We start from the raw sequence: 22,357 nt of genomic DNA, 5'->3' as shown, positions 1-22,357 counted from the left end.
GCCATTGCCCCTTGACGTTTCCGTAATGGATCAAATTATGAAGTTATAATAGGAATGAAGCTTGTCCAATGGGAAAAGTCAAGTCTAGTTATCCATGTCTCTGGGCACCAAGTGTCTTATCAGCCTGTGATAGGATGTCCAAACTGTCACTCAAACTCCCTGTTGTCACTCAAACTCATTAGCATAAAAACCGGGGTATAAATACGGTCCCAGTGACCCCCCTCCCGTGTCCGCTGAACGATAACTAGAGAGACCCAACCCAGAGAAACTAAAACTTAGTAACCTAACTAGCTCTACAGAAGAGACCGAACATCTCAGGATGACAGCAGCCCGTGGTCCTCAGTCCTCCTATAAGAAGTATTTTGGTGGGGAAAGGAACATGAGCCACTCGTCCTCCTACCCCTCCAGCCGACAGCTGTACTCCAACCCGGTGGCGGTGCGCTCCTCTCGGGTCTCTTTCGGCCTGTCCTCCGCAGCTCCGGGAGTCTACGCAACCAGGACCCAGCGGCTCCGCAGCAGCGCCCCGATGCCCCGGCTGTCCTCCGAAACCCTGAACTTCTCTCTGTCCGACGCCGTGAACTCCGAGTTCAAGACCAACCGGACCAACGAGAAGGCTCAGATGCAGTCGCTCAACGACCGCTTCGCGAGCTATATCGAGAAGGTCCGGTTCCTCGAGCAGCAGAATAAGATCCTGCAGGCAGAGCTCGAGCAGCTACGAGGGAAGGGCACGTCCCGATCCCGCATCGGGGACCTATACGAGGACGAGATGCGCGAGCTGCGGCGACAGGTGGACCAGTTGACGAACGAGAAGGCGCGAGTGGAAGTGCACCGGGACAACCTGTCTGATGATATAGACCGGCTCAGAGAGAAGTAAGACAATCAGTTACATGTTTACCGAATAGTTATGGAGTAATTAATGACCACGCTATATCCTATACAATGAAAGTTTTATTCATTGATTGCACTACAAGACACAAGACACTACCCATGTAGTTGTCGAGTAATTGACTACATAGAGTCAACATTATTTAATAGGGGTCTAGGTGTCTAGGTGATAATATTAGACCCTGGCTGTGTGATTGCGCTAGTAATGACTTTATTTTCAACAATGCATTGCGTGCTCCTAATTCGACAGGCACATAGTGAGTTAGTGAGACCATCCCAACTTCTGAATGAGCGGTGGCTGTTAAAATGCCAGTTTGTTGTTGTTGCATATTGGGGTCTGATTTTACACACTTTTAATGCACTTTTAAAAGTGTTCTTGAATGTCTTGAAAGGACTCTCTAACACAGATAACACAAGATATTTTCCTCAGTACAGTATGTTGTGCTTTCCAGACTGCAGGAGGAGATGATGCAGCGTGAGGAATCTGATAGTACCATGCAGAGCTTCAGAGGGGTAGGACACAGCTTCATACTACCACACATCTTAGTTAAAGGGGAAGTTCACCCATTTTTTTTTAAACATGTGGCCTTATTTTCACTGTTTCTGTGCTTGTAGTTTTAAATATTTTGTTTCATTACAGAGAGTCATCACTTGTCATTGACCTCAATGCATTATGAAAATGTTGATAAAACATGTTATACAACGCTCCAAACCATCTCCTATTACATCAGAAACTCATTCTGATACTGTGTCTGCACTCAATGATAGATGTTAGTTTTACACTGTTCCATAAATCCATGTTTGAGTAATGCTGTTCACAACAACAACAAAGATGCAAATATAGATTAATGGGATTGTTTTTGTTTCTATGGGTGTAGAGATAGAATGAGATTTATTTATTTAAACATTTGAAATATAATATCCTTTGGTCCATCAAAATATCAGCAATGACCAATTCGCCCTCTTTTATTTTATTTTATTTTATTTTTTATTTAACCTTTATTTAACCAGGTAGGCTAGTTCAGAACAAGTTCTCATTTACAACTGCGACCTGGCCAAGATAAAGCATAGCAGTGTGAACAGACAACACAGAGTTACACATGGAGTAAACAATTAACAAGTCAATAACACAGTAGAAAAAAAGAGTCTATATACATTGTGTGCAAAAGGCATGAGGAGGTAGGCGAATAATTACAATTTTGCAGATTAACACTGGAGTGATAAATGATCAGATGGTCATGTAAAGGTAGAGATACTGGTGTGCACAAGAGCAGAAAAGTAAATAAATAAAAACAGTATGGGGATGAGGTAGGTGAAAATGGGTGGGCTATTTACCAATAGACTATGTACAGCTGCAGCGATCAGTTAGCTGCTCAGATAGGAGATGTTTAAAGTTGGTGAGGGAGATAAAAGTCTCCAACTTCAGCGATTTTTGCAATTCGTTCCAGTCACAGGCAGCAGAGAACTGGAAGGAAAGGCGGCCAAATGAGGTGTTGGCTTTAGGGATGATCAGTGAGATACACCTGCTGGAGCGCGTGCTACGGGTGGGTGTTGCCATCATGGGTGGAATGTAATTGTAACCATGCTCATGAACATGAAAGCTGAAACTATTGGCTAAATAAAAATAGTAGTAAATGCCAAATTCAATGTTTCACCTTTGTTTAACCAATAATTCATTTTTGGAGCCCAGTGGGTTAAGACAGGGCCTAGACTGGGGGATTTGAACTTTGAGAGGATTTTTAATATTTTCAATAATTTTAAAATCCATCAACATCCAATTTTTTCTCCGTAGGATTTTTAATATTTTCAATAATTTTAAAATCCATCAACTTTTTTTCTCCGTAGGAAATCCGGTGTTTCTATGTCAAGCAGTTTAGTTATATTTCAGTCTTCTGTGACATATATAAAGTGTAATATTGGGAGGCAAACTCAACATGTTATACATTTCAACTCCATATCTGACATGGTACAGGTGTCTTTGTTTAAGCCCATAACCATGTGTGTGAGATGTATTCTTTTGTTTCAATGTAGATCTGTTTAAGACTACCCAGAATCACTCTGTGTGACCCTGATTTAGCCCACTGCAGTACAAGGTTATTAAAGGCCCTGATTGTTTAAAATCCAACATTAGATTATTTAAACATGTCATACAAATCTGCTAACTTATTTTTGTTTTCAAATCAAATCAAAATTCACGTGTGCCGAATACAAATGCTGAATACAACAGGTGTAGACCTTACAGTGAAATGCTGAATACAACAGGTGTAGACCTTACAGTGAAATGCTGAATACAACAGGTGTAGTAGACCTTACAGTGAAATGCTGAATACAACAGGTATTACAGTGAAATGCTTACTTACTAGCCCCTAACCGACAGTGCAGTTTCAAAAAATACTGATAAGAATAACATATTTAAGTAACATGTAATTAAAGAGGAGCAGTAAAAAATAGCAATATATACAGGGGGGTGTGGAGGCTATATACAGGGTATTACGGTACAGAGTCAATGTGGAGGCTATATACAGGGTGTTACGGTACAGAGTCAATGTGGAGGCTATATACAGGGTGTTACGGTACAGAGTCAATGTGGAGGCTATACAGGGTGTTACGGTACAGAGTCAAGAGTACAGAGTCAATGTGGATACAGGGTGTTACGGTACAGTGGAGGCTATATACAGGGTATTACGGTACAGAGTCAATGTGGAGGCTATATACAGGGGTACAGTACAGAGTCAATGTGGAGGCTATATACAGGGTGTTACGGTACAGAGTCAATGTGGAGGCTATATACAGGGTGTTACGGTACAGAGTCAATGTGGAGGCTATATACAGGGTGTTACGGTACAGAGTCAATGTGGAGGCTATATACAGGGTGTTACGGTACAGAGTCAATGTGGAGGCTATATACAGTATCAGTACAGAGTCAATGTGGAGGCTATATACAGGGTATTACAGTACAGAGTCAATGTGGAGGCTATATACAGGGTGTTACGGTACAGAGTCAATGTGGAGGCTATATACAGGGTGGATTACAGGTACAGAGTCAATGTGGAGGCTATATACAGGGTGTTATGGTACAGAGTCAATGTGGAGGCTATATAGTCAGGGTATTAGTCAATGTGGGTACAGAGTCAATGTGGAGGCAATATACAGGGTGTTATGGTACAGAGTCAATGTGGAGGCTATATACGTATTACAGTACAGGGTCAATGTGGAGGTACAGAGTCAATGTGGAGGCTATATCCAGGGGGTACCGGTACAGAGTCAATGTGGAGGCTATATACAGGGTATTACAGTACAGGGTCAATGTGGAGGCTATATACAGGGTATTACGGTACAGAGTCAATGTGGAGACTATATACAGGGTGTTACGGTACAGAGTCAAAGTGGAGGCTATATACAGGGTATTACGGTACAGAGTCAATGTGGAGGCTATATACAGGGGGGTGTGGAGGCTAATTACAGTGTATTACGGTACAGAGTCAATGTGGAGGCTATATACAGGGTATTACAGTACAGGGTCAATGTGGAGGCTATATACAGGGTATTACGGTACAGAGTCAATGTGGAGACTATATACAGGGTGTTACGGTACAGAGTCAAAGTGGAGGCTATATACAGGGTGTACCGGTACAGAATCAATGTGGAGGCTATATATAGGGGGTACCAGTACAGAGTCAATGTGGAGGTTATATACAGGGTATTACGGTACAGAGTCAATGTGGAGGCTATATACAGGGGGTACTGGTACAGAATCAATGTGGAGGCTATATACAGGGTGTACCGGTACAGAGTCAATGTGGAGGCTATATACAGGGGATACTGGTACAGAGTCAATGTGGAGGCTATATACAGGGTATTACGGTACAGAGTCAATGTGGAGGCCATATACAGGGGGTGCCGGTACAGAGTCAATGTCCGGGGGGCACCGTTTAGTTGAGGTAGCATGTACATGTAGGTAGAGTTAATTAAAGTGACTTTGTATAGATGATAACAGAGAGTGGCAGTGGTGTAGGGTGGCAATGTGAATAGTCTGGGTAGCCATTTGACTAGATGTTCAGGAGTTTAATGGCTTGGGGGTAGAAGCTGTTAAGGAGCCTTTTGGACCTAGACTTGGTGTTCCGGTACCGCTTGCTGTGTGGTAGCAGAGAGAACAGTCTATGACTAGGGTGGCTGGAGTCTTTGACCATTTTTAGGGCCTTCCTCTGACACCTCCTGGTTTAGAGGTCCTGGATGGCAGGAATCTTGGCCCCAGTGATGTACTGTGCCGTTCACACCACCCTCTGTAGTTGGAGGCAGAGCAGTTGCCATACCAGGCAGTGATGCAACCAGTCAGGATGCTCTCGATGATGCAGCTGTAGAACCTTTTGAGGATCTGGGGGCCCATGCCAAACCTTTTCAGTCTCCTGAGGGGGAAAAGGTTTTGTCGTGCCCGCTTCATGACTGTCTTGGTGTGTTTGGACCATGTTAGTTTGTTGGTGATGTGGACACCAAGGAACTTGAAACTCTCAACCTGCTCCACTGCAGCCCCGGCGATGAGAATGGGGACGTGCTCGGTCCTCCTTTTCCTGTAGTCCACAATCATCTCCTTAGTCTTGGTTACGTTGAGGGAGAGGTTGTTGTCCTGGCACTACACGGCCAGGTCTCTGACCTCCTCCCTACAGGCTATCTCGTTGTTGTTGGTGATCAGGCCTACCACTGTTGTGTCATCTGCAAACTTAATGATGGTGTTGGAGTCGTACCTGGCCATGCAGTCATGAGTGAACAGGGACTACAGGATTTATAGCACTATTGGATGCTCCAGGGCTAATTTCACTAACATTTGCATTTTGACATGTTTTTCTATATTTGGAAAATAAAACAACATTTATAAAGTAAAAACATCTCTTATGTCACAGCACAGCAAATATTTCAGTTGTTTAAGCATATGTTGCAGAACAGTGATTACAATTTTTTTTTTCAGAATACTGACCAGAAAAAAACGATCTTAAGAGGGTTAACCATCAGTGACGGAGTTGACAGATACTCAAAACAGACATTTTTGGTAAAAAAAACAAACATTTGTAAAATCTGGAAAATAATGAATCTAAAAATCGGCAATAAAAACAACCATTCTATCAGGTCTTTCAGCACTCTGACAGAGTTGATGTTTTACGGAGTTGACAACAATGTAACTTTTCTTCCTCATTCAACTGGTATAGACAGTAACAATGGTGTTTCATGACTCCAAATGAAATGTTCTATTTGAAGGCAGGTGTAGGTGACAGTTCATGGTTGTAACCATGGGGATTCCAGTATTATTTGTTTATATCTATCAACAGTAGAGAACTTTCCAGACCCTGAATGGTCTTGTTGCTCTACATGTAATGAGGACATGAATAAGGGGTCCTTACGGTATAGGTGGCCCTATATTTAGATACATCTGATGGTTGATCAAATCTCCGGACACATCTTTCAGGAATCAACATTTGAACAAAATGTTATTTAAAGTTAGAGGGCTATTGCAAGAAACTACATACGATCATTAATATCCATTATGGGCCGTTTTTTATTTTATTTTTTACAAACTATTTGGGAGCGTTTGAAATTGGGATCCTTTGCTCCGGGACTAGGGCATTTCCAGACATAGCGCCGACATGGAAATGAGTAATATTGAAAGTATTTAGAAAATTCCCCAAACAAATCTTTTCTCTTATAAAATTTGCCTGAATGTACATTTTAAGTTCAAGTAATGCATCAAAATCCATAAAAATAGATGTTCCTCCCGGACAAGGATTATCCCGACATTCCAGATTCCCTGAGCTAACTTCCTGCCAGTCTACATATTTTACAATGAGGCTGAGAGAAACATGTTCAAGCTGTTTTAAAGCTCATTTACTGTCATTCTAAAAAAAAAAATCATATGCTATCTGGGGGGCCCAATCTCCGGTTGGACCCCACAGGCCAGATCCTGCTCTGTCAGCCATCCATCCAGACCTGCTGTAGAGCTTCTGGTCCATACCACCCATATATTTATCATGAGGTCTACCACGGCAGAACTGGCTCAGGCCCTCAGCCTGCTGTAGAGATGGCTGGCTTTAGGTGACTGGCTGTTGGCTTCTGTAGGAGACTCTGTCAGTACGGCTGGCTGACCAGGCCTCTATTTTGGCAGCAGTGGGAGAGGTCTGTTGGCTTCTGTACGAGACTCTGTCAGTACGGCTGGCTGACCAGGCCTCTATTTTGGCAGCAGTGGGAGAGGTCTGTTGGCTGCTGTAGGAGACCTATGGAGCCAGAGGGGAGGATAGCAGGGCACTAGAGTTCTGTCTGGAGGAGGGAGGGAGGGAAGGGGGACTGGCCGGGGTTATCAGAGCGAGACACAATGTGACCCGTCTGGCTCTGGTCATCTCTCGGTCAGTTACAGAAAGAGAGGCGAGAGAGAAATAATTAGTTTCATGAGGACATTTCTGTCTTGACCTATGAGGAAAATGTATGTGTGTGTGGTTATCCCTGTTCATCATGTTGTATTCAGGATGTGGACAACGCAGCTCTGTCTCGTCTGGACCTGGAGAGGAAGGTGGAGTCGCTTCAGGAGGAGATCAACTTCCTGAAGAAACTACACGATGAGGTCAGAACACATACACACGCAAGGAAACATGCACAAAAACACACGCATGCACACGCGCACACACACACACACGGATGTAAACACACACACACAACAACACTGACACACCCACACTCTATCTCTCACACACCCTCCCCCTTCTTTTACCCCTGACCTCTAACCCCAGAGGGATATCCTACGAAGCATGCTAGATCTACTCAGGGTTTTCTAATGCTAACCAGCTTCAGTTAGCTTCACATTCCAGCTCAGACTTTATCCGTACTACGACGGTGGAAATACGACGGTGGAAATACGACGGTGGAAATTGCTCATCTGCCCGCAGCTTACTCTAGCGGGTTTGTAATGTCGCACCTGGCTAGTTGAATGCTGAACACTTCATTGAGTCAATGCTGAAACATCAATCCATGTGCGAGTCAGTGCTAGGGCTGTTAGGATGACCGTATTACCGCCACACCAGCGGTCACGAGTCATGACCGCAGTCAATTTCCACGTGACTGTTTAGTCACGGTAATTAGGCTTCTCCAATCTCTGATGCTGCCGATGATCATTAGTAGCTGATAGGAAAATTATGATTAAATGACTGAACAAATAATTTTAAATGGAACTGTAACTAAGTAAACTTATACTCTGTTTTATTATATCTGATTAACAAAATGAGTTCATAAGAAGGGATTGTGTGACACAGACAAGGAGTAATTAAACTTAACAACACTGTCATCTCAGATTTTCAAAATATGCTTTTGAACCATAGCTAAACAAGCATTTGTGTAACAGTATTGATAGCCTAGCATATCATTAAACCTGGCATTCAGCATGCAACATTTTCACAAAAACAAGAAAAGCATTCAAATAAAATCATTTACCTTTGAAGAACTTCAGATGTTTTCAATGAGGAGACTCTCAGTTAGATAGCGAATGTTCAGTTTTTACAAAAAGATTATTTGTGTAGACCTAGAGATTACGCAATAATTTCGACGCAGGACACTGGGCGGACACCTGGTAAATGTAGTCTCTTATGGTCAATCTTCCAATGATATGCCTACAAATACGTCACAATGCTGCAGACACCTTGGGGAAACGACAGAAAGGGCAGGCTCATTCCTGGCGCATTCACAGCCATATAAGGAGACATTGGAACACAGCGCCTTCAGAATCTGGGGCATTTCCTGTATGAAATGTCATCTTGGTTTTGCCTGAAGCATTAGTTCTGGGGCACTCACAGATAATATCTTTGCAGTTTTGGAAACGTCAGAGTTTTTTCTTTCCAAAGCTGTCAATTATATGCATAGTCGAACATCTTTTCGTGACAAAATATCTTGTTTAAAACGGGAACGTTTTTTTTATCCAAAAATTAAAAGAGCGCCCCCTATCTCGAAGAAGTTAATGAACACCATTCCAACTAGGAAGAAAGAAATGGTTTGTGGATTAAGTAAACAGATAAGGTAGTTAACCTATGGTTGAACCGACGAAACCGAGCTCTGGGGTGTTTTAGATAAGGAAGTGAGTGCATTCCTAGGTTTTCTGTTAATTAGAACTGTCAGCTAAGTGAGTGATTGATAATGTTGAGGGGTCAAAAGTTAATTCAATTATGTTGTGTGACCTGGGAGTGTGTTAGTAAGTTAGAATGAACTTTTAACCTCACTTTGTCCCGGTCGAGAGGAGGGGATTCTGTTAAGCAATGAAATGACGTCATGTTATTGTATATAAACTGTTGCTCGTGGTAACGTGGCAGCGCACTCCGAGAATAAATTATCTTACCTATTATTGATAAGGCTGGTCTCCGTCTATTTTATGCAAACAAGAATCTTACAAATTCTCATAAAATAGATTAAGGGAATTCAATTAATGAATACATATTGGTATAATTAAATTACAGTAACAGTAGCCTACCAAACTTGCTGCCTGCCTGGTACTCATCACTCTATTGTCCCTCTAATCACTCTGACATCAATGCAAACGTAATAGAAAATCTAATCAAACATTTCATGAGAGCCCATGAGCTCATTTTGCTCAACATTTCTATAAGCTATACAATTGTGTGAGAAAACAGAGTGATGAACTCTATTAAAAAGAGGAGGATCCCATCAGCTTTCTATAGGCCCGGCCTACTTGATTTATTGCTCAACTTTCCTAATAATGCCGTCTTTAGTGTGCTCATCAATGCTCAAGCACCTGTTCCTATCGATAAAATACATGTTATTATGTCATACAAACGTTTCACAATTCCAGAAGTTTCAAATGCATTCTGTCTTTACTAAATAATGTGGTAGGTATTTTAATATTAACATTTTTTACACACATTTGATTCGTCAAATATTTCATTAGTCGTCTTCCTCAAATCAAGGGGATGATGACGCAATATTTGCAAGAGGGAGGGAATCTGATTTCATTGGTCTTAACTCGTGGCTCAGTCATTTCATTCAGGGTCAGTGAGGTTAGCTGTGAGTTAGCCTGCCCCGGAGCAGGTTAGTTCTGAAGGATTCGTTTCCATAGAAATGTACCTGGCTTAAAGCTGGGCCACATTCGTACGACTTGCTATCCCGAGATGAACTCAGAGTTGACAAAAGTTACCTCGCTAACTCTTCAAACCTAATTCATAGGATCTCTCTGACCCCTGTTTGTAGGAGCTGCAGTATCAGGTACTGACCCCTCTCTGACCTCTAACCCCTGTTTGTATGAGCTGCAGTCTCAGGTGCTGACCCCTCTCTAACCTCTAACCCCGGTTTGTAGGAGCTGCAGTCTCAGGTGCTGACCCCTTTCTGACCTCTGACTCCTGTCTGTAGGAGCTGTTGGAGCTGCAGTCTCAGGTGCAGGTGTCGCAGCAGGTGCAGATGGACATTGATGTGGTGAAGCCAGACCTGACGGGCGCTCTCAGGGACGTCCGCTCTCAGTACGAGAACCTGGCCTCCAAGAACATGCAGGAGTCCGACGACTGGTACAAGTCTAAGGTAGGCTGTTCCTTATACTCTACAGCCTACCCCCTATACCCTATACCCTACAGGAGTCAGACGACTGGTACAAGTCTAAGGTAGGCTGTTCCCTATACTCTACAGCCTACCCCCTATACCCTATACCCTACAGGAGTCAGACGACTGGTACAAGTCTAAGGTAGGCTGTTCCCTATACTCTACAGCCTACCCCCTATACCCTATACCCTACAGGAGTCAGACGACTGGTACAAGTCTAAGGTAGGCTGTTCCCTATACTCTACAGCCTACCCCCTATACCCTATACCCTACAGGAGTCAGACGACTGGTACAAGTCTAAGGTAGGCTGTTCCCTATACTCTACAGCCTACCCCTATACCCTATACCCTACAGGAGTCAGACGACTGGTACAAGTCTAAGGTAGGCTGTTCCCTATACTCTACAGCCTACCCCCTATACCCTATACCCTACAGGAGTCAGACGACTGGTACAAGTCTAACGTAGGCTGTTCCCTATACTCTACAGCCTACCCCATATACCCTACACCCTACCCCCTATACCCTACAGCCTACCCCCTATACGCTACAGGAGTCAGACGACTGGTACAAGTCTAAGGTAGGCTGTTCCCTATACCCTACACCCTACCCCCTATACCCTAGAGGAGTCTGTAGACTGGTACAAGTCTAAGGTAGGCTGCACCTTATACCCTTTACCCTATATCCTACAGCAGTAGTCCCCTAACCCATTTTAATCCATTTCATGTGTAGGTGCACTTGATTCAGCAGCCCTAGTGCCGGGAAAACAAAGTGTTCCCATTTTGAATAATTTCATGTGTCTGGATGTAGAACTCCGACCTACCCGGCAGGCCCAGAGAGCAAATCAAGTGGACCTATAGGCCTAGCGCTGGCCAATCAGATCACGTGTCTGCAATTTCCACGCTCCATAGACTGAAAAAGAAGCCTTGAACACACAGCAAAGTTGATACTGAGAGATTTCAAAACGTTTAAAACTATGACTAGAGAGAGACTTAACGAATACCGCACAGAGCTGCTGTTTATATGACTTCATGTTTAAGTTCTTACTCAGCACTGTCAACACTTTGTATTCAACACTTCTATAAGCCAACAATGTGCGTTCTCCCTACTACTGGCTGCTTGTCTGTCTTTACATCAAGGAATATTCCACTTTAACTGGACATCGGATTAACAACATGATTTGGTGAATGAGTCAGAAATAATGCAGTGTGACTTGAGTTTTGCCATCAGCTGGAAGACGGTCCCCTTTTCTCAGCAGAGGGAAGGGAGAGCGGCGGGACTGGGAGTCGGGTGAGGTGGCCTCACCCCTGTTCCCTCCCCTCTGACTGACCAGATGCACCCCTGTTCCCTCCCCTCTGACTGACCAGATGCACCCCTGTTCTCTCCCCTCTGACTGACCAGATGCACCCCTGTTCCCTCCCCTCTGACTGACCAGATGCACCCCTGTTCCCTCCCCTCTGACTGACCAGATGCACCCCTGTTCCCTCCCCTCTGACTGACCAGATGCACCCCTGTTCCCTCCCCCCCTCTGACTGACCAGATGCACCCCTGTTCCCTCCCCTCTGACTGACCAGATGCACCCCTGTTCCCTCCCCTCTGACTGACCAGATGCACCCCTGTTCCCTCCCCTCTGACTGACCAGATGCACCCCTGTTCCCTCCCCTCTGACTGACCAGATGCACCCCTGTTCCCTCCCCCCCTCTGACTGACCAGATGCACCCCTGTTCCCTCCCCTCTGACTGACCAGATGCACCCCTGTTCCCTCCCCCCTCTGACTGACCAGATGCACCCCTGTTCCCTCCCCTCTGACTGACCAGATGCACCCCTGTTCCCTCCCCTCTGACTGACCAGATGCACCCCTGTTCCCTCCCCTCTGACTGACCAGATGCACCCCTGTTCCCTGCACCCCCCTCTGACTGACCAGATGCACCCCTGTTCCCTCCCTTCTGACTGACCAGATTCACCCCTGTTCCCTCCCCTTCTGACTGACCAGATTCACCCCTGTTCCCTCCCTCCCTCCTCTGACTGACCAGATGCACCCCTGTTTCCTCCCTCCCCTCTGACTGACCAGATGCACCCCTGTGACCAGATGCACCCCTGTTCTCCCTCCCTCTGACTGACCAGATGCACCCTCCCTCCCCTCTGACTGACCAGATGCACCCCTGTTTGACCTCTCTCCCCTCTGACTGACCAGATGCACCCCTGTTTCCTCCCTCCCCTCTGACTGACCAGATGCACCCCTGTTTCCCTCCCCCCTCTGACTGACCAGATGCACCCCTGTTCCCTCCCCCTCTGACTGACCAGATGCACCCCTGTTCCCTGCACCCCCTCCTCTGACTGACCAGATGCACCCCTGTTCCCTCCCCTCTGACTGACCAGATGCACCCCTGTTCCCTCCCTCCCTCCTCTGACTGACCAGATGCACCCCTGTTCCCTCCCCTCTGACTGACCAGATGCACCCCTGTCCTTGATCTTTTTGGCCTTCCTGTGACATCGGGTGATGTAGGTGTCCTGGAGGGCAGGTAGTTTGTCTCCAATGATGCATTGTGCAGACCTCACTACCCTCTGGAGAGCCCTGCGGCTCTGGGCGGTGCAGTTGCCGAACTAGGCGGTGATACAGCCCAAACTGGATGCTCTCAATTGTGCATCTGTTAAAGTTTGAGGGTTTTAGCTGCCAAGACAAATTTCTTCAGCCTCCTGAGGTTGAAGAGGCGCTGTTGCGCCTTCTTCACCACGCTGTCTGTGTGGGTAAACCATTTCAGATCTTCAGTGATGTGTACGGCGAGAAACTTTAAGCTTTTCACTTTCTCCACTGCGGCCCTGTCGATGTGGATGGGGACGTCCTTCCTACTGTCTCCTGAAGTCTTTCTCTTGTACAGTGTTAATAGACATGCATATTGACAGTCTCAGGTCTCTCTCTCGTGTACAGTGTTAATAGACATGCATATTGACAGTCTCAGGTCTATCTCTCCTGTCTGCAGTTTGCTGACCTGACTGATTCTGCAGCCCGTAACAACGAGTCTCTACGGATTGCTAAGCAGGAGGCTAATGACTACAGACGCCAGGTGCAGGCACTCACCTGTGAGATCGATGCCCTGAAGGGAAGCGTGAGTACAGCACCTGTCACACTAAGAGGAATCTGTCTAGTGAGTCAGCATTTTCTGTTCGAGTGATGGCACTCGCTTGCTCTCCCTCTACCTGCTCTTTATCTCCTCCCCCTCCCTCCCTCCCACCCTCCCTCCCTCCCTCCCTCCCTCCCTCCCTCCCCCTCCCTCCCTCCCTCCCTCCCTCCCTCCCTCCCTCCCTCCCTCTCTCCCTCCCTCCCTCTGCTCTCTCTCCTCCCTCCCTCCCCTCTGCTCTCTCTCCTCCCTCTCTCTCCCCTCTGCTCTCTCTCCTCCCTCTCTCTCCTCCCCTCTCTCTCCTCCCTCTCTCTCTCCCTCCCTCTCTCCCTCTGCTCTCTCTCCCCTCCCTCTCTCTCCTCCCTCTCTCTCCCCCTCTCTCTCCCTCCTCTCTCTCCCCTCTGCTCTCTCTCCTCCCTCTGTCTATCCCCTCTGCTCTCTCTCCTCCCTCTCTCTCTCTCCCCTCTGCTCTCTCTCTCCCTCTGTCTATCCCCTCTGCTCTCTCTCCCCTCTCCTCCTCTCAGAATGAGTCTATGGAGCGGCAGATGAGGGAGATGGAGGAGAACTTCAGTATGGAGTCGTCTGGTTACCAGGACAACGTCAGTGGTCTGGAGGAGGACATTAGGAACATGAAGGATGAGATGGCCAGACACCTCAGAGAATACCAGGATCTCCTCAATGTCAAGATGGCCCTGGACATAGAGATAGCTACCTACAGGAAACTACTGGAGGGAGAGGAGAGCAGGTAAATGGCCCTGGGCATAGAGATAGCTACAGTACCTACAGGGAACTACTGATACTACTACTCTACTACTGATGATGATGGTGGTGATGATGATGATGATGATGATGAATGTGATGATGGTGATGAATGTGATGATGATGATGAATGTGATGATGGTGATGGTGGTGATGAATGTGATGATGATGGTGATGATGGTGGTGGTGGTGATGAATGTGATGAATGTGATGATGGTGGTGGTGGTGGTGATGATGATGATGGTGAAGACAGTAGTGGTGATGATGATGGTGATGATGATGATGATCATGGTGATGATGATTATTGCGATGATGATGGTGATGATGATGAAGACAGTAGTGGTGGTGATGATGAAGACAGTAGTGGTGGTGATGATGATGGTAATCATGGTGATGATGATGATGATGGTGGTGGTGGTAGTGATTATTGGTGTGGTAGTGATTATGGTGGTGGTGGTGGTAGTGATTATGGTGGTGGTGGTGGTAGTGATTATGGTGGTGGTGATGATGATGAATGTGATGGTGATGATGATGAATGTGATGTTGGTGATGGTGGTGATGATGAATGTGATGGTGGTGATGGTGGTGATGATGAATGTGGTGATAGTGGTGATGATGGTGATGAATGTGATGGTGATGGTGATGGTGATGAATGTGATGGTGGTGATGATGGTGATGAATGTGGTGGTGGTGATGAGACGATGATGATGATAGTGATGGTGATGACGATGAAGGACATTGAGACATTGCTCAGAGATGAGGAAAACAAAGAATACTGATTGACTCAAAGGTCCCTCTCATTTCAGAATCACCTCTCCATTGCCAAACTTCTCCTCCTTAAACCTGAGAGGTAGGTCCTGTTCTGTAGATACTCGCTCACCAATGATAGAAATCACTTCATAATATGCTGTATCAATTATAAACAATATGCTGTATCAATTATCAATAATATGCTGTAGAAAAACTCCTCTCTTCATTGTCATCTGTCGCTATAGAAACCATGATGGATTCCAGACCCATGGTTGAAACCACAATGTCCAAAAAGGTTCTGATCAAGACGATCGAGACCAGAGATGGACAGGTACGGTCAGCTTGTTATCCAGAGTGACGTAAAGCATCCATCTTCTGAAAGCTTTTGGTACTGGTGCCCCGTGACACTCGAACCCACAACCACCTGAGACACACAGATTCCCTGTTCACTGGGTTGATTTGGTCTGTAAATCTGAGCTTCTACTGTATACATATTATCAGTTCAGACACACAGACCAGGGATGGACAATGGTCCAAACCACATCTCATAATCCATTCAATCCATGTTCTTGGAGTTTCTACCCTTGTAGGATGGCCAAGACTCGGGTGACTAAATCAATGGAGGCCAGATAATAGCATTGTGTCAGCTAGGCTGGATGCTGTGAGAGAATTAAGGCTAACTGACAGACATGAACAATATAAGCTGTATATAGATTTTGAGACATGACATGTAGTATTTTCATATTTTAGTATATGCATTTCATATAAATTCCTGTTCTTTGTCAAAGAGTTATCAGAAAAACAAGCGTTTCTCTGTGCCTCGTCAACGGTGCAGTGAGCAGAACCTTTTACATGTAGTTCAGCTGGTGTTGTGTTCATGTCCAGTAATCTAGCTTTTTACGACCCGCAGAAACAACTTTACAGTTGTGAACACCACATGTAAAATCATCAAAGTCGCTGCTAGAATGTGGCACTCTGTCAATAGAGCTTAAAAAATAAAAATATGAAAAATTACAATTAAATCGGACTCTTTGGATTTAATCATCAAAGCACGTTACACGCAGAATGGTTGGACACCTTGAACAAGCCTATGTGGCCTACTTAGTATACCATTTAGCAGGCGCTTTTATCCAAGCCACTAAGAGTCACACATGCATACATATAAGGGAATCGAACCCAAGACCCTTGGTGCAATGCTCTGACTGAGCCACACAGGGTCCAGTTATGACCAGGTGTTAACTGTTTCCTCTCTCTCCCTCCCCAACAGGTGATCAATGAGTCCATGAACCATGACGACCCCATCGATGTCTTCAACTAGAGACCAGCCATCTACAACACAGAAAAACATAGATGATATTTGTATCTAGATTCTATTTCTATAACCCGCAGCCATAAACAATATATCTGTCTGTTATATATCTGGATTATGTTTCTGGACCATTCTCCCAGACAGGACTACCTACCTACGGTATACACCCTGACAGGACCACCTACCCACGGTAAATACCCGGACAGGACTACCTACCCACGGTAAACACCCGGACAGGACTACCTACCCACGGTAAACACCCTGACAGGACAACCTACCCACGGTAAACACCCTGACAGGACTACCTACCCACGGTAAACAACCAGACAGGACTACCTACCCACGGTAAACAACCAGACAGGACTACCTACCCACGGTAAACAACCAGACAGGACTACCTACCCATGGTAAACAACCAGACAGGACCACCTACCCACGGTAAACACCAGACAGGACTACCTACCCACAGTAAACACCAGACAGGACTATCTACCCACGGTAAACGCCCTGACAGGACAACCTACCCACGGTAAACAACCAGACAGGACTACCTACCCACGGTAAACAACCAGACAGGACTAACAGGACTACCTACCCATGGTAAACAACCAGACAGGACTACCTACCCACGGTAAACAACCAGACAGGACTACCTACCCATGGTAAACAACCAGACAGGACCACCTACCCACGGTAAACAACCAGACAGGACTACCTACCCATGGTAAACAACCAGACAGGACCACCTACCCACGGTAAACACCAGACAGGACCACCTACCCACAGTAAACACCAGACAGGACTACCTACCCACAGTAAACGCCCTGACAGGACAACCTACCCACGGTAAACAACCAGACAGGACTACCTACCCACGGTAAACAACCAGACAGGACTAACAGGACTACCTACCCATGGTAAACAACCAGACAGGACTACCTACCCACGGTAAACAACCAGACAGGACTACCTACCCACGGTAAACAACCAGACAGGACTACCTACCCACAGTAAACAACCAGACAGGACCACCTACCCACAGTAAACAACCAGACAGGACTACCTACCCACAGTAAACACCCATCCAAGCCTGCTTCAAGTGTCTTGTTACTGTGTGAGCCTGCTAGAATATTCCAACTGTTGTGAGCTAGACGTTAGGGCTGAGACTGTTATTCTAGGACATGTTTGCACTACTTCTAGGTGGTGGACAGGGAGAGAAGAGAGAGAGGGAATGGAGAGACTCTAGAGTCGACAGAAACATTACATTTGTCGTCACAGCAATATTTTGTTAACTCTGTAAAAACCAGTCAATGTTACCAGATACAATATAATTATTTGTCTGAATGAACCAGCTGGCCTGTCCTTCACGGCCTGTCCTTCACGGCCTGTCCTTCACGGCCTGTCCTTCACGGTCTGTCTTTCACAGCCTGTCCTTCACGACCGGTCCTACATCTGTCAGTCTAGCGGAAGAGCAACACATTAAACACTGTTCATCTAAAGAACAATAAAACTGGTAGACAGACATCCTCGGTCTCAGGGAAGTTATTTGATGTACTAAATCCTCTTAATTTCCTTTGTGCCATAAGGCCACCATTTGCAGTTCTCTGAAACGTACAGTACCTCTACTGTTGAGCTGACCTAATTCATGCTGATTTCTCCTAAACAGTTTTATTTTGGTTCAACTTGTTACAGTACCTCTACTGTTGAGCTGACCTAATTCATGCTGATTACACCTAAACAACTTGTTCCCCCTAATGGGAATGGAAATTCTACACTTCCAGGCACTTTTCGTGATGAGAGAGTGGAGGCCATGAAAGCAGAATTATAACACCAACGTTGTAACTATTATTGGGCTCAAACTACTGGGTCCTCTAAATTAATTTTCTTATTCTAACATTGTGATTATAATAGAGGAACTAAAACAAGAAATAGAGTTAAGTGTGTTGTATGTGATAAACAGGAAATAGAGTTAGGAAATGTGTTGTATGTGATAAACAGGAAATAGAGTTAGGAAGTGTGATGTATGTGATAAACAGGAAATAGAGTTAAGAAGTGTGTTGTATGTGATAAACAGGAAATAGAGTTAAGAAGTGTGTTGCATGTGATAAAAACACAACAACAATGGGACAACCAGCTCATGATGGTTACCCCTGCTGTCTCCATAACAACACTTATCTGATGAAAGTTGCCATGTCAGCTAGATATTAACAGGTCCAAAATCAGACCTTATAGATTATCCTCATTCTAACTACAAGTAAGGGTCAGAATGGCACCCTATTCCCTATATTAGTACACTACTTTTTTTTACCAGGTTCCATTCACTCTTAGAAATAGGGGCTCCAAAGGGTTCTCCAGCTGTCCCAATTGGAGACAGAACCCTTTAAGGTTCTAGATAGCACCTTTTCTCTAAGAGTGTATGGTGTAGGGTACACTTTATAGGGAATATGGTGGTATTACGTAGTCATACAGTTAAATTGTAGTGGTGAAGAGTTAAACTGGTCCTGGGTCAGTGGTGAAGGGTTAAACTGGTCCTGGGTCAGTGGTGAAGGGTTAAACTGGTGTGATAAATACCTGGATCAGGATAAACTGGTCCTGGGTGGTGAAGAGTTAAACTGGTCCTGGGTCAGTGGTGAAGGGTTAAACTGGTGTGATAAATACCTGGTTCAGGATAAACTGGTCCTGGGTGGTGAAGAGTTAAACTGGTCCTGGGTCAGTGGTGAAGGGTTAAACTGGTCCTGGGTCAGTGGTGAAGGGTTAAACTGGTCCTGGGTCAGTGGTGAAGGGTTAAACTGGTGTGATAAATACCTGGTTCAGGATAAACTGGTCCTGGGTGGTGAAGGGTTAAACTGGTCATGGGTCAGTGGTGAAGGGTTAAACTGGTCCTGGGTCAGTGGTGAAGGGTTAAACTGGTCCTGGGTCAGTGGTGAAGGGTTAAACTGGTCATGGGTCAGTGGTGAAGGGTTAAACTGGTCCTGGGTCAGTGGTGAAGGGTTACATCTTACTGCTACGGGAGGTGGGCACAATCACATGTTGAACACAGCTCTCAGGTCTCCTCTCACTCATTTCTAGTGTGCTCCAGGCATCATCACAGCTGTAGAAACCCTCCAAGAAGAATGACTATAAGTGTGTCCCCTTTAAACCAGACAGAATAAACCTCAGTAGAGCTTTGCTGTATTTCTTATTGCCAACAGTGGTGACTGTCTGCTTGATAGCCGACAGTAGCTGATTACTGCAACCAGGTGGTGATGCTGTGAACGACACACAGGGTGCTGCCCAGAGAGACACAGATGCCCCACTTAGCTGGATTATTTACACACCTCTTGTTCTAATGATGTGATATTGATGTTCTTAAACAAGGCATAACTCATAAAGATCCTACTAAATTACTAGGGGGGGTCATAAGCCCTAAAAGTTCCAGAATGGGGTGAAAATGGCAGCCATCTTGGTCAGGGAGAAATCCAAAACAAATCCACTAATTGCAATTAATGGCAATAGAGGCATAGGTGATGCATTTTCTTATTTTAATAAAAGTAGGGTATCAGAAATGTTTTAATAGAATTGTAGTCAACCTCAAATATTGTCATATAATTATAAATAAGGTTTATACAGGGTTTATACCAACTGTCTGTATAAATATCCCCTAAAATATATGTAAACATACCATGAATGTCTCAGATTGAGTTTTCTTTGAAAGCGGACTGTGCTATTATATGATACAATATCAGCACTTCCAAATGAGCAAAACCTGGTTGAAAAGACATGTTTTTTATGGTCTTATTCTGGTCGCAAACTGGTTGAAAAAACAAACATATTTTGACGTCTTTTCAGTGGCCAGAATATTACGCATTTTTCTGACCACCATACGACTAGCTGGTCCTAATTGTGAGCTCTGTCTGACCAGCTGGTTCTAATTGTGAGCTCTGTCTGACCAGCTGGTCCTAATTGTGAGCTCTGTCTGACCAGCTGGTCCTAATTGTGAGCTCTGTCTGACCAGCTGGTCCTAATTGTGAGCTCTGTCTGACCAGCTGGTCCTAATTGTGAGATCTGTCTGACCAGCTGGTCCTAATTGTGAGCTCTGTCTGACCAGCTGGTCCTAATTGTGAGCTCTGTCTGACCAGCTGGTCCTAATTGTGAGCTCTGTCTGACCAGCTGGTCATAATTGTGAGCTCTGTCTGACCAGCTGGTCATAATTGTGACCACTATATTATGTAGCCTGCTGGTCATAGTTAAGACCTCATCATGGTAATGACCACATGTCTACAAATCAAATCAAATTTATTTGTCACATACACATGGTTAGCAGATGTTAATGCGAGTGTAGCAAAATGCTTGTGCTTCTAGTTCCGACAATGCAGTAATAACCAACAAGTAATCTAGCTAACAATTTCAAAACTACTGTCTTATACACCAAGTGTAAGGGGATAAAGAATATGTACATAAATATATATGAATGAGTGATGGTACAGAGCGGCATAGGCAAGATACAGTAGATAGTATCGAGTACAGTATATACATATGAGATGAGTATGTAAACAAAGTGGCATAGTTTAAAGTGGCTAGTGATACATGTATTACATAAAGATGCAGTAGATGATATAGAGTACAGTATATACGTATACATATGAGATGAATAATGTAGGGTATGTAAACATTATATAACATTAGGTAGCATTGTTTAAAGGGCTAGTGATATATTTTACATCAATTCCCATCAATTCCCATTATTAAAGTGGCTGGAGTTGAGTCAGTGTGTTGGCAGCAGCCACTCAATGTTAGTGGTGGCTGTTTAACAGTCTGATGGCCTTGAGATAGAAGCTGTTTTTCAGTCTCTCGGTCCCAGCTTTGATGCACCTGTACTGACCTCGCCTTCTGGATGATAGCGGGGTGAACAGGCAGTGGCTCGGGTGGTTGTTGTCCTTGATGATCTTTATGGCCTTCCTGTGACATCGGGTGGTGTAGGTGTCCTGGAGGGCAGGTAGTTTGCCCCCGGTGATGCGTTGTGCAGACCTCACTACCCTCTGGAGAGCCTTACGGTTGTGGACGGAGCAGTTGCCGTACCAGGCGGTGATACAGCCCGCCAGGATGCTCTCGATTGTGCATCTGTAGAAGTTTGTGAGTGCTTTTGGTGACAAGCCGAATTTCTTCAGCCTCCTGAGGTTGAAGAGGCGCTGCTGCGCCTTCTTCACGATGCTGTCTGTGTGGGTGGACCAATTCAGTTTGTCTGTGATGTGTATGCCGAGGAAGTTAAAACTTACTACCCTCTCCACTACTGTCCCATCGATGTGGATAGGGGGGTGTTCCCTCTGCTGTTTCCTGAAGTCCACAATCATATCCTTAGTTTTGTTGACGTTGAGTGTGAGGTTATTTTCCTGACACCACACTCCGAGGGCCTTCACCTTCTCCCTGTAGGCCGTCTCGTCGTTGTTGGTAATCAAGCCTAACACTCATGTCGTCCTCAAACTTGATGATTGAGTTGGAGGCGTGCGTGGCCACGCAGTCGTGGGTGAACAGGGAGTACAGGAGAGGGCTCAGAACGCACCCTTGTGGGGCCCCAGTGTTGAGGATCAGCGGGGAGGAGATGTTGTTGCCTACCCTCACCACCTGGGGGCGGCCCGTCAGGAAGTCCAGTACCCAGTTGCACAGGGCGGGGTCGAGACCCAGGGTCTCGAGCTTGATGACGAGTTTGGAGGGTACTATGGTGTTAAATGCTGAGCTGTAGTCGATGAACAGCATTCTCACATAGGTATTCCTCTTGTCCAGATGGTTTAGGGCAGTGTGCAGTGTGGTTGAGATTGCATCGTCTGTGGACCTATTTGGGCGGTAAGCAAATTCGAGTGGGTCTAGGGTGTCAGGTAGGGTGGAGGTGACATGGTCCTTGACTAGTCTCTCAAAGCACTTCATGATGACGGAAGTGAGTGCTACGGGCCGGTAGTCGTTTAGCTCAGTTACCTTAGCTTTCTTGGGAACAG

The 22,357-nt window shown here is 45.4% G+C and overlaps 1 protein-coding gene across 1 annotated transcript; it reads left to right on the top strand.

The window, feature by feature from the left end:
* The first annotated feature begins 214 nt into the window (after positions 1-214).
* Positions 215-17,912, top strand: LOC112242070 (vimentin A2-like). The gene is made up of 9 exons (XM_042308107.1): positions 215-870; positions 1,338-1,398; positions 7,394-7,489; positions 10,273-10,437; positions 13,433-13,558; positions 14,095-14,315; positions 15,136-15,179; positions 15,325-15,410; positions 16,347-17,912. The coding sequence occupies exons 1-9, from the start codon at positions 320-322 to the stop codon at positions 16,395-16,397; spliced, it is 1,401 nt and encodes a 466-aa protein (XP_042164041.1). The 5' UTR covers positions 215-319; the 3' UTR covers positions 16,398-17,912.
* Positions 17,913-22,357: the final 4,445 nt, after the last annotated feature.

Source organism: Oncorhynchus tshawytscha, linkage group LG28, assembly GCF_018296145.1.
Source record: "Oncorhynchus tshawytscha isolate Ot180627B linkage group LG28, Otsh_v2.0, whole genome shotgun sequence".
Taxonomy (NCBI): Eukaryota; Metazoa; Chordata; class Actinopteri; order Salmoniformes; family Salmonidae; genus Oncorhynchus; species Oncorhynchus tshawytscha.
The sequence above is the reverse complement of the archived record's forward strand: the minus strand, read 5'-3'. Positions and strand labels throughout refer to the sequence as shown.